The sequence below is a fragment of the Sus scrofa genome, chromosome 13 (assembly GCF_054392235.1).
Source record: "Sus scrofa isolate SSC_HxYL_T2T_F1_AM1 chromosome 13, Sscrofa_HxYL_maternal_Yorkshire_Landrace_v2.0, whole genome shotgun sequence".
Lineage (NCBI taxonomy): Eukaryota > Metazoa > Chordata > Mammalia > Artiodactyla > Suidae > Sus > Sus scrofa.
Window position 1 is genome coordinate 197,610,025 of NC_139395.1, and position 15,966 is coordinate 197,625,990.

The 15,966-nt window shown below is 40.8% G+C and overlaps 1 protein-coding gene across 4 annotated transcripts in view; it reads left to right on the forward strand.

Moving 5' to 3' along the window:
* CXADR (CXADR Ig-like cell adhesion molecule) overlaps positions 1–9,967 on the forward strand; it is a 53,735-nt gene extending 43,768 nt beyond the window's left edge. For 2 of the 4 annotated variants that reach the window (XM_084991738.1, XM_084991737.1), the window contains exons 4-7: positions 96–2,150; positions 3,284–3,406; positions 3,934–4,072; positions 5,598–9,967. In XM_084991738.1, the coding sequence (XP_084847864.1) occupies positions 1,838–2,150; positions 3,284–3,406; positions 3,934–4,072; positions 5,598–5,862 (840 nt within the window). In that variant the 5' untranslated portion in view covers positions 96–1,837 and the 3' untranslated portion in view covers positions 5,863–9,967. The remainder of the gene's footprint in view (positions 1–95; positions 2,151–3,283; positions 3,407–3,933; positions 4,073–5,597) is intronic. The other 2 variants (XM_013982543.3, XM_021070833.2) reach the window with 1 other exon arrangement.
* Positions 9,968–15,966: the final 5,999 nt, after the last annotated feature.

The window sequence follows — 15,966 nt, forward strand, 5'->3', positions numbered from 1 at the left end:
TCACTCAGTGAGTTAAGGATCCAGCGTTGCCGTGAGCTGTGGTGTGGGTCGCAGACGTGGTGAAGGCCAGCGTATAGTTCCTACACAACCCCTAGCCTGGGAACCTCCTTATGCCGAGGGTGTGCCCCTAAAAAGACACACACCAAGAAAAAGGTACCAGTAGTAACAGATGAAGGGGAGAAATCCAAATTATCAAGAAATGTGTGAAGAAATAAGATCATGATTGACAACCTTAGTTAAAGATGCTGCACTGGATATGACAAACCCTTTCGGCCAGATTTGGAAAAGAGTTTTGACACTTAGGGAGCTAAACATCCACTTACTTTATGTGACAAAGGAAACCATACCAATATTTATAGGAGTATTCAAGCAGTGGTGTTCATAACAGTGCAACACTGTAAAGCCCATTCACATTCATTCTTCGTAGTGAAAGAATAAAAGCCCATCTAGGACTGGAAAGAATGAAAGTTAAGTCAGAACAAGGAAGGAAAAAGCAGCCTTGCCATTTATCAGACTGGGAGGACATGCGGATTGAGCCAGTTACAGGCTTTCTAGGGAATGTTCTTCCAAGGTCTTGGAGCATTATCAGCTCTGGGTACTGCTGTCTCCCACTCCAGCTGCCAGACCCACTTTGCACTGCTCATCTTTACAGAGGGGCTCGGGGTGCTAAATGCCCCTCATCCCCACTGTAATCCCCCCTTCTTTGAATCCTGCCTCAGATTCAGAACTGATCTCTGCCTCTTTCAGACTCTTCTCGGAACCCTTCAGAGTCCCTCTCCCTGGTCCAGTGACACTCCTCGGCTTCCCCAATGCCTTCCTCACTGGTCAGCCTGAATTTTACAGACTACGCAACTGCTCCCAGTCAACTTAGCTACTAGGCTTTAGCCGTAGCCCCCAAATGGAACAGCAGTGTTCATCAATACACGCATGAACCAGCAAACTTAGGTTATAATCAGTGGGTTACAACTCGGCAGTAAAAAAGAACAAACTACTGATATCTGTACAATGACATGGATCAATTGGAGCAATCTTAGAAGCCTTACAATGAGTAAAAGAAGCAAAATCATGCACTGTGTTATTCCATTTATATGACTCAAGAAGAACTAATCTATAACAATAGAGATTTGATCAGTGGCTGTCTGGCACCAGGACTGGAGGGGGAGCCGCTGCAGCCAGCACGAGGGAACTTGCTTGGGAGAGGGTTGGAGTGGTGCTTTAACAAGCGTGTGTGGAAAGTGATCAGCCTGTGTGGGTAGAATGTGTTCATTTTACAGTGTGTATGTTATCTCTTAATGCAAGTCAGGAAAAGCGAATGAAATGCCAAGGTGTTAACCTAGGGTCGAGGTGGGTTGCAGGTCGTGGGGTTGGTGGTGGCTCTAAACAGTTACCCAGAGAAACCTGGAATATAACCTCAGGTCTGCCTCTTTAGAACTCTGCTCCCTGGATGGTTTGGGGTTGCTGAAAATGTGGAATGTTAATTGGTCCTTCCTGCACTAAGTGACTTGTCCCTCTTACCAGCATTATTATTTATCATAAGCCCCCTGACTGTTAACAGTTGCAGAGGGATGTGACACTGCACACGCCCAGAAGGCCACGTGCTCCCTGAGAGCTACGCTGCGTGTCAAGGTCCAAGTAGAGGAATAGGTCAGGAGTGGAGGGGGAAGCTTCCTCGGGTCTGAAGTAGCCCAGCCCGCGTCATCCTTGCTTTCTTCAGTCGTGCCCCACGGAATGGAGGGGCACAGAGCCGCGCTGAGATGCTGCCTGGCCGCCTCCTGCAGTGGCTGCTTGCCTGAGCTCATTCTTGCCTGTTTTGTGCTGGATAAAGCTGAGTAAACTGATGTTGCCAACCAATTGTAGGCTTTCAGTCTTGTGCCCGCCGACCCCAGGACCACCTGATACTGACTCAGTGCTTGTGCGGCATGCTGTGTGTTTAGTTGTTACAAACGTACATTCCATTCTCTTGTATAAATTTGTAATTTATTTTCTTTTCTCAGTTAAGCCTTCAGGTACAAGATGTTATGTTGATGGATCAGAAGAAATTGGAAATGACTTTAAACTAAAATGTGAACCAAAAGAAGGTTCACTCCCATTACTATATGAATGGCAGAAATTGTCCAATTCACAGAAGCTGCCCACCTTGTGGTTAGCAGGTACTGCTGATTATACAGTTTGAACGGTTTGTGCAAGTATGTGTAGATTTTAAAATCCCTAAATACCTTCCCTTTTCTGGACAGAGCAATCAGTACTCCATGAGAATTAGTGTTTTATAATGACAGCTTAGTGTCATGTGGTATTAATGAAGAGATATTTTTATAATGATCAGCCTTGAGGATGTTACAATTGGTATATTGATGGAAACTGTTCATTGTCTTAAGTTCATTGTCACCACAGGAGTTGGATCTTGAGTGTTTTGCCTGGATTCATGTCGAAGATAAGGTTATTTACCCCTGGCATGTCTATAAAACAAAACACCTATGTGAAGCTACCCAGAAAGATTCAAACTGGTTAAATCCATTATTTTTTGGGCCACACCCACGGCATATGGAGGTTTCCCAGGCTAGGGGTTGAATTGGAGCCGTAGCTGCCTAGCTGCCGGCCTACACCACAGCCGCAGCAACGCCAGATCCAAGCCGCATCTGCAACCTACACAACAGCTTATGGCAACGCTGGATCTTTAACCCACTGAGTGAGGCCAGGGATCAAACCTGCGTTCTCATGGATCCTAGTCAGATTTGTTTCTGCTGAGCCACAGTGGGAACTCCCAAATTGGTTAGGTCTGACCACTCCTCTGCTTGTTATAATTGACCTGTTATTCAAACTGATAACCATGCTCCACCCTCCTCCCACCCTCCTCACCCTGATCTTAGGTAGGATTTCTTCCCACCTCAGTTTATTTTTTCAAAACCAAGAGGCCAAATCATATGACCTCTTCTACCTTTCTTTTTTGTGTTTCTTCTGTCTGGAGGGATGAAATAGATTTTGCATATCTTGCTGCTGCCCCTAAAGAGCCTCTGTGCTGTGGAATATTTTTTGTCATCGGTGTGGCTGTGCTTCAGCAGAGACTGTGCCTAGCCGAAGGGGTCATGATTACTTTGGCTTTGACGTGAATGAACTAGACGCACAGTTGTTTGCATTCTGGAGACTTGCCTGTGCCTTGTCGAGTTTGCTCTGTATCCAGCTTCAGTTTTTTACGTATTGACCAAGTGGAGTTTGCTTAAAAACTCAGCAATGTGTGACTGTAAAAATAGATTTCATTCCCTCACCCTCCTCTTTCTGCCCATAGAAATGACTTCACCTGTTATATCTGTAAAAAATGCCTCTACTGAATACTCTGGGACATACAGCTGTACCGTGAAAAACAGAGTGGGCTCTGATCAATGCCTGCTTCGCCTGGATGTGGTTCCTCGTAAGTGTCTGTTCACTGTTGTGAAGATGTGTTTCATTATCTTGATACAGCCTCCTTGGCTACAATCAGCAAGTGTGTATTAAGGGCAGGGGGGTGCTAACTTTGAGCAGAGCACTCTGTGGTTTGGTTATTAGCTTGTCTAAGTCATGGAAAGGAAAAAGGTATGACATTTTATTAATAAAAACCTTCATTACTCTACTGACCTTAAGGCAAGAGTTGTCAGATCAACTCTTGTACTATATTTAGCCAATGTAAGTAAGTATAAGCTATTTAGAAATTCTTAAATGCCAGCTAAGATTGTGAGTATTAAAATCTTTCAGTGTGGTTTATTGTTTTTATCCTTGAAATAGAGTACACAGTTCAGAAGAAAGTTGTTTTAGTGGATTTTCCTTCAGACCGGAAAAAGCTAACTGATTTGTCTCTTAAATCAAGAGACAAATTCAATGAAATCAATCTGTCATTGTGTATCATTACCTGCAATGTGACTAGATGAAAAATTTTTTCAACCATTCTTTTTTTAATTCTAGCTTCAAATAGAGCTGGAACAATTGCAGGAGCTGTTATAGGAGTTTTGCTTGCTCTAGTGCTCATTGGTCTTATTGTGTTTTGCTGTCATAAAAAGCGCAGAGAAGAAAAATACGAAAAAGAAGTGCATCATGATATCAGGTAATTAAGTGGCAGAGGAGTTGACTGATGTATACTAAATGTATTATGTCTTTAAGGTGTTAGTTCTCATAATCATCTGAAGCATTTGCCCCTATGAGAATTGGATGAAAGCTTCTTCTCTTTTCCTTAATGTACTGGAAAGCTTATACTTTCAATTTCAAATGTGCAGCTCTAGCCAACCTCCACTGTGCCTCCTTCCCCATTTTGAGACTTACTTGTAAGAACCACTGCAAAATGCTTATCTCCAGACTCTCTGCCTTCTCCCACTAGAGTACAGGCATGAAATTTTCAAAAAATGAATTGTTGAGGTTTCAAATAAAAAATCTGATTGTATCAAGTGACACGGGTAGTTAATAATTCTATTGGTAATGTGATATTATTTTTTTAAATATTCTAAAATATTTTTCTAAATATTTTAAGATTCTGGTAAATCTTAACTAGAAATGCACATTGGATTGGATTATAGAACTTGTAAAAATAACAACAGAGGGTCAAACTGACACCCAGGAAATTGACATTTGATGGGTCTAGGATCTGGACATTTGTATTTTAAAATGCACCAGAAGTGACTCATATATATTCCATGTCAGTGCGTGGTATGAAAATTCTTATGCCTAATTCTCACTTTTTTCAAACTTAAATCTGCTCAAAGTTTTCAGCTGAAGTCTTAGATGAGTAACTTTCATAATAAAAAAGATATTTTACCTTGTTCTTTTTTTTTTTTTGATAGAAATATCTGTAGATGTTGCTTTATCGACTATTAAGTGTTATTACATGACTCTGACCAGATTATCTTTGTCTGTGATACTAGAATATGAAAACATTTGAGGTTTGTTCTTTGTAACACAGCATTATGGAACTATGTACTTTTAATTTTTAAATTTTTTTTGTCTTTTTGCCTTTTCCAGGGCCGCACCGGCAGCATATGGAGGTTCCCAGGCTAGGGGTCTAATTGGAGTCGCAGCCACTGGCCTATGCCTCAGCCACAGCAACTTGGGATCCGAACCTCGTCTGTGACCTACACCACAGCTCATGGCAACGCCTGATCCTTAACCCACTGAGCAAGGCCAGGGATCAAACCCGAAACCTCATGGTTCTTAGTCAGATTCGTTAACCACTGAGCCACAATGGGAACTCCTGGAACTATGTACTTTTATAACAATCACATTATTATGTGTGAAGGTATAAACTCTGTAAATGATAAATTTGAGATAGATACGTAGTTCACAACATCACACCTTATTGTGCTTGCTTTTTGTGTGTCACATACCCTTCTTTTTTTCAAGGGTCTGGGGGTGGTTCACGCATTGCATGCAGATGTTCTGGGGCCTGGGATCGAACCTGTGCCATGGTAGTGACAATATTGGGTCCTGATCCCACTGAGCCACCAGGGAACTTCCTCACGTACACTTTTATATGCTTAGTGCTTAAATAGAAGATCTTCCTTTCCCCCCATGATTCATAGCTTACATGATTGTAGGTTTCTAGAAACTTGGTCTTTGAGCGCGTATTGTGATCTTTCTAGGGAAGACGTGCCTCCTCCGAAGAGCAGAACGTCCACTGCCAGAAGCTACCTCGGCAGCAACCACTCGTCCCTGGGATCTATGTCTCCTTCCAACATGGAAGGCTATTCCAAGACTCAGTATAACCAGGTACCAAGCGAAGACTTTGAACGCGCTCCTCAGAGTCCAACTCTCCCGCTCGCTAAGGTAGCTGCCCCTAATCTCAGCCGGATGGGAGCGGTGCCTGTGATGATTCCAGCCCAGAGCAAGGACGGGTCCATAGTATAGAGCCTCTGTACCTTCATCTGTGCTCTCCACGTTCCTTTTCTCTTCTCAAAGTATCAACACCTATTCTGTTCTGAATTTTGCTACCAGCCTCAAAATATATCAAAAAGAAGTTCACCAGAAACGGTAAAAACTCCAGGTTTTGTGCAGTTATATTGAAATAGTAAAGGCATTAAAGAAAGTTCTAAGGACAAATTCACCTTCTAAGTAATATATCCTTTAAGAGCTTGATTTTATAGGGTTCTGGGTATCAATACTTCAGTCAGATGTAGCACTTTGAGTGTGAAGTCATAGGTGAAGAAAGAAATTGGTGAACTTACATGCATACCAAGCTGATACTTGAATCATCTGAAAGTGGTACTTTATAGTTTCTACCATTACTTTTAGGTTGCCTTTTTCAATTAATTTATGACCCTGTAATTCCCCTGCCCCCAAATTGGTACAGAAAGATTCATGACAAAAATAGTCACATACATTTATGTTGGTTCTTGTTTTTGCTTCAGTGAAAACTCTAAATGTGTTTAAAGTATCTCTAATAAGTAGAAAACACTACAGTGTTCTAGAAACCACTCGTTCTGAGTCATTCATAAACCTTGTCTATGAAATGACTTAAGTGCTTAATTGATAGGTTGCTCTGGGCAGCAGGGACGTAGTAAGCTCCTTTTTTATGCTAAAATAAAGGAGCATCTGTCTGGTCCATTTGGAAAATTTGCTGTCAGCTACATGTAGTGATGGTAGTAGTGGTGCAATAGTGAGGGTGGACTTTGTTGCCGAGTGTCTTGATGCCTTGAGGCCTGTGCAGGTCTTCAGAACCCTGATTTGCTGTCAAGGATGTGTAGTGTTTTGCAGTTCTCAACCAAATGCTGGCCCTCCACTTTAGGCTATATTTTTCTAGTAAGAAAAAAGTATAACTCATTTATTATCTGACAGTTATAGAATATCTGTAACTCCCTAATTATTGGTTCTAAATTAAAAAAAAAATTTACCCCTGATTTAGTGGGGGTTTGGGGTGGGGGAGGGTTTTTGTTTTTGTGATGGTGTTGCATAGTATATGTTCTAGGAATATACTCTTAAATTTGCCATCTTGAATGCTGTTCCTGGAGGATATTGTCTTCATAAACTTAGAATGATGAAATACACCCTAAACTAGTAAGTGTCCTCCATCAGTTCTGTATTTCAGACTTGGGAGGATGTACTGTTGCTATTGTATGGCCAACACGTCTTGTGTAGTTGCAGAAAATCAAGTTGAGCTTTGAAAAGTTTGTCTTAGTTTTGTGGAAGTGACTTAATCTTAAAAAAAAAAAAAAAAAAAAAAAAAAGGAAAGAAGAAATGAAAGGAGAAGGCGTAAAAGGAATACTCCTACCTGCCAAATGTATTGAATGCTGTCTTAGTAGATGAAAGTGAATTTATTGTATTTCCCTTAAGATTGTGAGGAAGCGTGGATATATAGCATATAGTAGAATGAGCCATCAGTTTCTTTATAGTACATAAGGTTTGCAATAAATTATTTCATTAGCTCTAAAACCTTTTCCCTAGATTTCAGTAGGGAGTTGGTTTCTGTTCATCTCTTTGGGTGCTGTGGTGGTAAATGCTACATTATAAATTAATGTTGGCATGAATTTATGATTAGGCAGAGTATGTATACACTTTTTAATGGTAAACGTAAGCTGAATGTATAGTGAATTAGTGTATAGTTTGACATTTTTGGAATAGGTTTTTAATGTTACATAAAATTTGCTTTTATGCTTGTGTTAACATTTTCATCTGTGCCTTTTGGGTAATTCAGTTTTTATGATGAATTTCTGGTGCCTATGAGCTAGCTATCACCTGAAAGGTGCTTAGAGGTGAAGGTACTGTTCCTAAAAATGCATCACTGTGATACCTTTCTATCCTTACACTTGCCTCTTCTTTTCTGTTCTCTTTGGATGCAAGTTAACTGATTATGTTACTTGTCATGTTTCTACAATTTCGACATCCCCTACACTCTTTGTGTTTCTGATTTTATAACAATAACTATTTTTGAATACTGGATTCCCAGTCTGTTTTATATGAATACAATTTATAAGATATTTTAAGAATAAATAAGATCACGAACATTAATAATAAAACATTTTTGGTCCTCCCTATTTCCCATTTTCGTATAATGAAGATCATGCTGTCAATCTAAGTAGAAATTACTATGAAAAGTGGACATGTGTAAGGCTTTCCTCCCCTAGACTTGGTAGTTAGTCTAGGATTTGACTGTAAGGACATCAGAATCTCCCAGAGGTGCTTCCTTCCAGTTCAGGTCGATACCACCTACAACCTGAAAAACAAGCTCGGAAAAAGCCACTGTGTGACCTGAAGACACTATTGGATGTGGTTGGGTTTAGAGGACAGACTTCAGTTTTAGGTTTATGTCTCCAGCTACTCGTTGTAAATTTCAGCTAATCCAAAAGTGAGATACTGCTGGTAAGTTCCCAGACAATTCTACCTAATAATTTACTTTGAACTAGAGATCAAATATTTGTTCTGGAATTTCTATTGGTAATTATCAAGCAGTTCAACAAAAAATTGTTAAACGTTTCCATTAGAGTCAAACATCAGTCAAGGACAGCACTGACTCTTCAAAGTAAAACTGTTCCATTCCACTTTATACCTAAGAGACTTGACACCGACACCACATTCTTTTGAGTTATGCAGGAAAACTGTAAAAGAAATGATATCATAGAGGATGCAATTCTATGCTTTTAATATGTAGATGACAGGTGTTCTTTTTTCTTATTGGCAATCTTATCAATATTTCCCTGTTAGAATGCAAAAAAAAAAAACAAAAAAAAACTTTATTGATTACACTAGCTAGTTATTCCAGGCAAATAACTTCTTTGAAATTTGGGCAATCTACCATGGAGTTGTAATGGAAACGCAGCCTGAGCGTGGCTATTAGGGGGAGGTTAATTCAAGAAACACAATTAGATTATTGGTATGAATTAATACATGGTTTTTATTTAAAAGATAATTTTTAGGATTGAGTTCTGGAGATTTGGAGCAAGTGAAGGGGCAAGTAAACCTTTTGATTAAATATTTTTAAACTCATTGCATGATGTTGGAGATCAAATTCTGTAATGTATGGCTTCTTAAAATAACTATTCTCTGTCTCTTTTTGTGGGTGTGCAGCATGTAAATTTGAAGTTATTTGTGAATGTTTAACCTTCTTTTTCTAATCTCTCTTCATCTCCACAGTGTTTAGGGCTTTCAGATGCCTTATTCTAGTGTGCACAGAAAAAGTCCATATTTTTTGTGGTTAATGCTTTGATGTGTCTTGTAAGGAGTAGTTTGTAGAAAACGTTAGCACACTTTAAACTTTTTAGTGGCTTGTGAAATTATATATTATATATATATATATGTACATATATCTTTATAATATTTCCTGTGTTTAGTAGTATAAATGTTCTGGGTAAGTTTTAATATTTCAAATGTCTTTGGCTATTCTTTCAATAAAGGCAACATGTTCTGTAGTTGGATTTTTTTTTTTTTTTAACTCGTTTGACACTGAAATGGTCCATAACTGAGCACAGGTTCTACTTATAAATGTTAATAGAAGTAGGAAAGAATAATAAATAAATTGGTGAATTGTGGTTCTGTTTATCTTCTGGATGGTAACACCAGCAAGTTAAGTGCTACATTTGGCTTCTTACTGTTAATTAAAATCCAGTTTTATAAAATACTTTATTTTGTAATTTCAGAGTATGGTTAATATCAGTCGGGTTTGGTTTTGATCCTGAACACTAAAAGCTCCAAGGAAGAATGCTGTGTTTTCTACTAACTTATCTAGTGACACAATTGTTGAGAGAACCACAATTCACTAATTCACTTATTCTCTAACTCTGAATTTTTGTGACAAATACACTCATCCTACTGAGGAGAAATATTTTGACACTTCACATGCACAAGTACAGAATTGATAGTGTCAATTTAAAAAATGAACCTTTGTATTTCAAGCTTCTGGTTTAAATATCCGATGGTGCAGATTTTGAAATTTGTAAGAACAAAATTTGGCTTAAAAGAACCAAAAACTCGCTCTGGTTTTGTGACCTTGTGTACTTTTAAAATAAAATCAAGAAAGCAGTTCTCTGCCTCACGGTGTGGCATCATTGTGCCTTTGGGGGGTAAAAAATGTCTATAAAGCTTCAGTGTGCTGTTTTCTCTGCTTTCCTGAGCTGGGTTTTCCTTTTCACCTCTCCTTTGCATCTTTTGTTAAACAAAGTAAAAATTAAAATAGCCACACACATCAATGAAAATATGTCAGACATATTTCCCCAGTCCTGTGCATCTCTTTAACTGTATACAACATAATATATTTGGGGTTGAAATCTCCAAAGTTCTATGATCATTTCACAGTTTACAGTATGGACTAGAGTTTTTCAGATGCATGTAAACTGTGCATACATGTACACATTAAGTTCAGAAACATCTAGTTTGGTTTAAAGCTGTTTTCATTGAGTCTAAATATTGATTTCAGAAAAAAACAGGATAGGGTAGTGATACTTTTTATTTTCGTAAGAAGGTATTTTAAGAAATATTTTGTTTATAATTTTTCAACATTTTGGGATGCATAATGCTTGGTTATGAGGGACCATCCTGTGTACTGCAGGATGCTTGTAGCATCGCTGTCCTTTCCCTGCTAGGTGCCAGTAGCTCTTTCCCTCCCTCCCCCAGAAGTGCCAATGAAAAATATCCCCAGCCTGTCAGTAGCCACTGGGGTGGGTGGCAAAGTCCCCTCCCCCACTGAGAACCAGTGATTTATACTAATGTGAAGTTTTCTATTTGGAGGTTAAAAGAACAGCATAGTCTGAATACCACTTGTTACCATATCTTTTACTTAGCTTCAGTTTCCCAGTGCTTAAAATAGAGATTAAAAATACCTACATCACAGGGGATGTTGAAAAGTTTTAAAGAGATGGAATGATGAAAATTCTTTGCATTTATCCATGGTGTCTGGGATGCCAATAGTGAGTGATACACGGATTTTCAGAGAATCAAGATTAAAAATAAGGCTAAGTGAAACTACTAAGTATAATTTAATGCCTTTAATTTAGATCATATTTGAATCTTGCAGCTCTAAAGGCCAGATCATATTTCTGGTTAATTAAGTACCAAATGGCAAAACTGATGAAATTGAGCCAAAATTGAATACAAAATACTTTATTATTACTATTTTTTTTTTGTCTTTTTGCCTTTTCTAGGGCCGCACCCGTGGCATATGGAGGTTCCCAGGCTAGGGGTCTAATTGGAGCTGTAGCTGCTGGCCTACGCCAGAGCCACAGCAACGCCAAATCTGAGCCGCATCTGCGACGCCGGATGCTTAACTGAGCAGGGTCAGGGATCAAACCCGCAACCTCATGCTTCCTAGTCAGATCATTTCCCCTGCGCCACGACGGGAACTCCTAAAATACTCTATCGTTAGGTAAAAATGGTCAAGATTTAGGTCTAAGGGGTAAATAAATGTAAGTTCTAAATTTAGTAAAGTCAGCAGTGACAAGATCAGAAAGCCATTTCTAGGAACTCAGTTCAGTTCTTTTTTCCTTTTGGTATTTCTGATTCCTGAAGTGTAGATCAAACGAGATTTTGTTGTTGCTGTTGTTCTTTGGGGGGTTTTTTTGTGTGTTTTAGGGCCTCACCCTTGGCATATTGAGGTTCCCAGGCTAGAGGTTGAATCGAAGCCACAGCTGCCAGCCTATGCCACAGCAACGCAGGATCCGAGCCATGTCAGCGACTTAACACCACAGCTCATGGCCGTGCCAGATCCTTAATCCACTGATTGAGGCCAGGGGTTGAACCTGCAACCTCTTGGTTCCTAGTCTGATTCATTTCTACAGCACCACGATGGGAACACCAGGATTTGTTTTGTTACTCAAATAACTTTTTTTTTTTTTCCTTAGGGCCAAACCCGAGGCATATGGAAGTCCCCAGGCTAGGGGTCAATTCAGAGCTGCAGCTGCCAGCCTATGCCACAGCTGCAGCAACACCAGATCTGAGCCTCTGCTGTGACCTACACCACAGCCCATGGCAGTGCCAGGTCCTTAGAATGCTCATCCTCATGTATACTGGTCAGGTTTGTTACCGCTGAGTCATATCGGAAACTCCCTGTTGCTTAAGTAATTTTTCTAAATTTTATAACTATTTATATTTTCATCGTATTATTTATTTATTTTTTTAAGCTCACACTTGTGGCGTATGGAAGTTCCCAGGCAAGCTGTTGAATCAGGCCTGCAGCTGCTGGCCTGTGCCACATCTGAGCTGCATCTGTGACCTGCACTGCAACTCCTGGCTGGACCCCTGACCCACAGATTGAGGCCAGGGATTGAACCCATATCCTTATGGTTGCTGGTTGGGTTCATTACCGCTGAGCCATAGTGGCAACTCCCATAACTATTTGTAGAATGAAAAAAACAATTTCAGGAATTAATGAAGAATTGAAAAATAAATTTCAGACTAGGTCCTTGATACGTATGCCTCTCGTTTCACTGCTGAGCTATAGAAATGCTAAGTCTGATGGAGAATGAGAGAGGTAGGAGAAGATTCAGGGAATTACAGAGGTAAAACCTGATGTAGCCCCCTCGAGACTCTAGACGCCATCATGGTCTTGCCTGGTCTTTCCCCAGGTCCTTCATTGTCCACAGTCCTAGTGGATTGATTGTCTTAAAATGTGAATACATTTTATTTTATTTATTTTAAAACCACATCAGGGCTTTGCCGTTGTGGCTCATCAGAAACAAACCCAGCTAGTATCCATGAAGTTGCAGGTTTGATCCCTGGCCTTACTTAGTGGGTTAAGGATCCAGTGTTGCCATGAGCTGTGGTGTAGATTATAGACAAGGCTCAGATTGAGGGTTGCCGTTGCTGCAGCATAGGCCTGCAGCTGCAGCTCTGATTCTGTGCCTAGCCTGGGAACTTCTGTATGCCACAGGTGCGGCCCTAAAAAGCGAAAAGAAAAGAAAAAGCACGTTAAGAGTTCCTGCTGTGGCACAGTGGATAAGAATGCAGAGGTGTGGGTTCTTGGGGTTTAGATCCCCAGCCCGGCACAATGGGTTAAATGACCTGGTATTGATGCAGCTGTGGCTCAGATTCAACCCCTGGCATGGGAACTCGGTGTGTGCTTCCAAAGCAACCAAGCAAACAAACAAAGACCTTCAGTTTCATTAATGAAAAGATAGTCCCCATCTCTGTCAACTGAGTCCCAACACTCAAGTACAGTAAGGTTTTTTTTTTTTTTAAACATCACCTTACCCTGATACAAAAGGTCTCTCATGACCATTCCATTTCTCTGTGGTTTGTTTGCTCCACACCTCGAGGTGCCCCTTTGTGATATTAGCCGTCCTCCAGAGCTGGTTTCATACCTCTGTGAAAATGCGACTTCCCTGCCTAGAGAGGGACCCTCCTTGTTTCCCTGACCAGTGTCAGTGCACACCCTCTCCTTGGAGTCATTTTTCCTGTTCACACCCCTGCCCCTCACTCAAGTTAAATTAGAAGTGCATCTAGGCCCTTGGTATTGCCAGAATGGGTCTTTATGGCACAAAACCTTTGCCTTTTCGTTATTTAACATGCTTAATATACCCCTTGACCAGCTTGAAGCTGGTTTATCCACCTTTATCTCCAGATTCTAATTTTGACTTGCAGATTGCTCAGAAAGGGAACTGTGGGCATTAGGAACAAGTCTGCATTTGTCAAGTATGTGTCATGTGTTCAACAAGACAGCTGGACTGGTTTCTTCCAAGAAAGTGATACCAAGAGAAAGAGGGTGAGTGAGTCCAGGTGGTGAGAGGGGAAACGTGCGAAGGGCTTAAAAGTTAACTTGCACATGGAGTTCCCGTTGTAGCGCAGCAGAAACGAATCTGACTAGGAACCATGGAGGTTGTTGGTTCTATCCCTAGCCTCGCTCAGTGGGTTAAGGATCCAGCGTTGCCGTGAGCTGTGGTATAGGTAGCAGACACAGCTTGGATCCTGCGTTGCTGTGGCTCTCGTGCAGGATGGCATCAACAGCTCTGATTGGACCCCTAGCCTGGAAACCTCCGTGTGCTGCGGGTGCAGCCCTAAAAAGAATGACCAAAAAAAAAAGACCAAAAAAAAAGTTTACTTGCACAAATAAAAATGGGGCTGACCTGACTCAGTAGGTCAAACTTAATTTTGGCCATGCCTGTGACATGTGGAAGTTCCTGGCCCAAGGATGGAACCAGCATCACAGCAGTGACAATGATGAATCCTTAACCTCCTGAGCCACCAACCAACTGCAAAACCTAAAAATTATTCAAACCTGGAGAAGTGGAGAAGCATTAGAGAAATAAGTTTCTAAAACCCTCCTCAGAGATTCTAAGTAGATTTGAGGTAAGGTCAGTGGCCTTGTTTCTGTCCCAGGTTATTTCAATAATAACCAAACTTGGGAACCTCTGAATTGTTTTGTTTGTTTGTTTGTTTTTGCTTTTTTAGGGCTGCACCCCCAGCATATGGAGGTTCCCAGCCTAGGGGTCCAGTTGGAGCTACAGCTGCCAGCCTCCACCAACAGCCATAGCAACACAGGATCCGAGGCGCATCTGCAACCTACACCACAGCTCATGGCAACACCAGATCCTTAACCCACTGAGCAAGGCCAGGGATCCAGTCCCCAACCTCATGGTTCCTAATCGGATTCATTTCTGCTTCGCCGCAATGGGAACTCTGGGAACTTCTAAACCCTGTGCTGACAACCTGTTTCCATGCTAAGCCACTTGTGGTAGAATGTTTGTTTTTGGGTATCGCAAATTTTGAGAAATATTTAAGCACACCTTTAGTGATGCCAAAAAAGTTACATGCTTAGGTGTCATTTCTAATTTGAATATACTAATGATATTTCTTGATATTATAATTAGGGAGACCTACCTAGGTAACTAAAACACCGTATCTTAGGAGCTTTTAATTTTTAAAAAGTGAGATTTCAAGTCTTTTAAAATGATTAGTCTCCTGAAAAGACTAGTCATTTATGTTTACAATTAATTTCTGTGTATAATTGTATCAGTTTGCTAGGGCTGCCATAACAAAGTACACAAATGGAGTGGCTTAGCAGAAATTTACTGTCTCACAGTTCTGCAGGGTCAGAGTCTGCGATCAAGGTGATGATAGGGTTATTCTGTTTTGGTTTGGTTTTTTAGGGCTGCAGCCTTAGCATATGGAGGTTCCCAGGCTAGGGGTCCTTTGGGAGCTACAGCTGCAGGCCTACATCACGGCTCACAGCAACGCTGGGTCCTTAACCCACTGAGCAAGGCCAGGGATGGTACCCTTGTCCTCATGGATGCTAGTCGGGTTTGTTAACTACTGATCCATGATGGGAACTCCATGTTTGTTTGTTTGTTTGTTTGTTTGTTTTTTAAGTATAGTTGGTTGATTTACAGTATTAATTTCAGGTGTACAACATAATGGTACAATATTTTTATAGATTATACTCCATTAAAAGTTACTACAGGAATTCCCATTGTGGCGCAGCAGGAAACAAATCCAACTAGTAACCAAGAGCTTTTGGGTTCGATCTCTGGCCTTGCTCAGTGTGTTGGGGATCCAGCATTGCCGTGAGCTGTGATGTATGTCACAGATGAGGCTTGGATCTGGCTTTATTGTGGCTGTGGTGTAGGCTGGCAGCTATAGCTCCAATTCGACCCCTAGCCTGGGAACTTCCGTGTGCTGTGAACTTGGTCCTTAAAAGCCAAAAAAAAGAAGTCACTACAAAATAATGGCTGTAATTCCACGTGCTGTATAACAGTAGTTGGTACCTATTAATTTCATCCCCCTGTTCCTCCCCCACTTCCCTCTCCCCACTGATAACTATAAGTTTCCTTTCTATATCTGTGAGTCTGTTTCTGTTTTGCATATACAGTCATTTGTATTATCTTTCTAGAAATGCTCTATACGTGTACTTTCTGTGTGTGTGTCTGAGAGAGAGAGGGAGGAATAGAGATATTATCCTGAATACTCACTTTATTTAAAAATTTTTTGGGGGGAGTTCCCATCGTGGCGCGGTGGTTAACGAATCCGACTAGGGACCATGAGGTTGTGGGTTTGGTCCCTGCCCTTGCTCAGTAGGTTAAGGATCCGGCGTT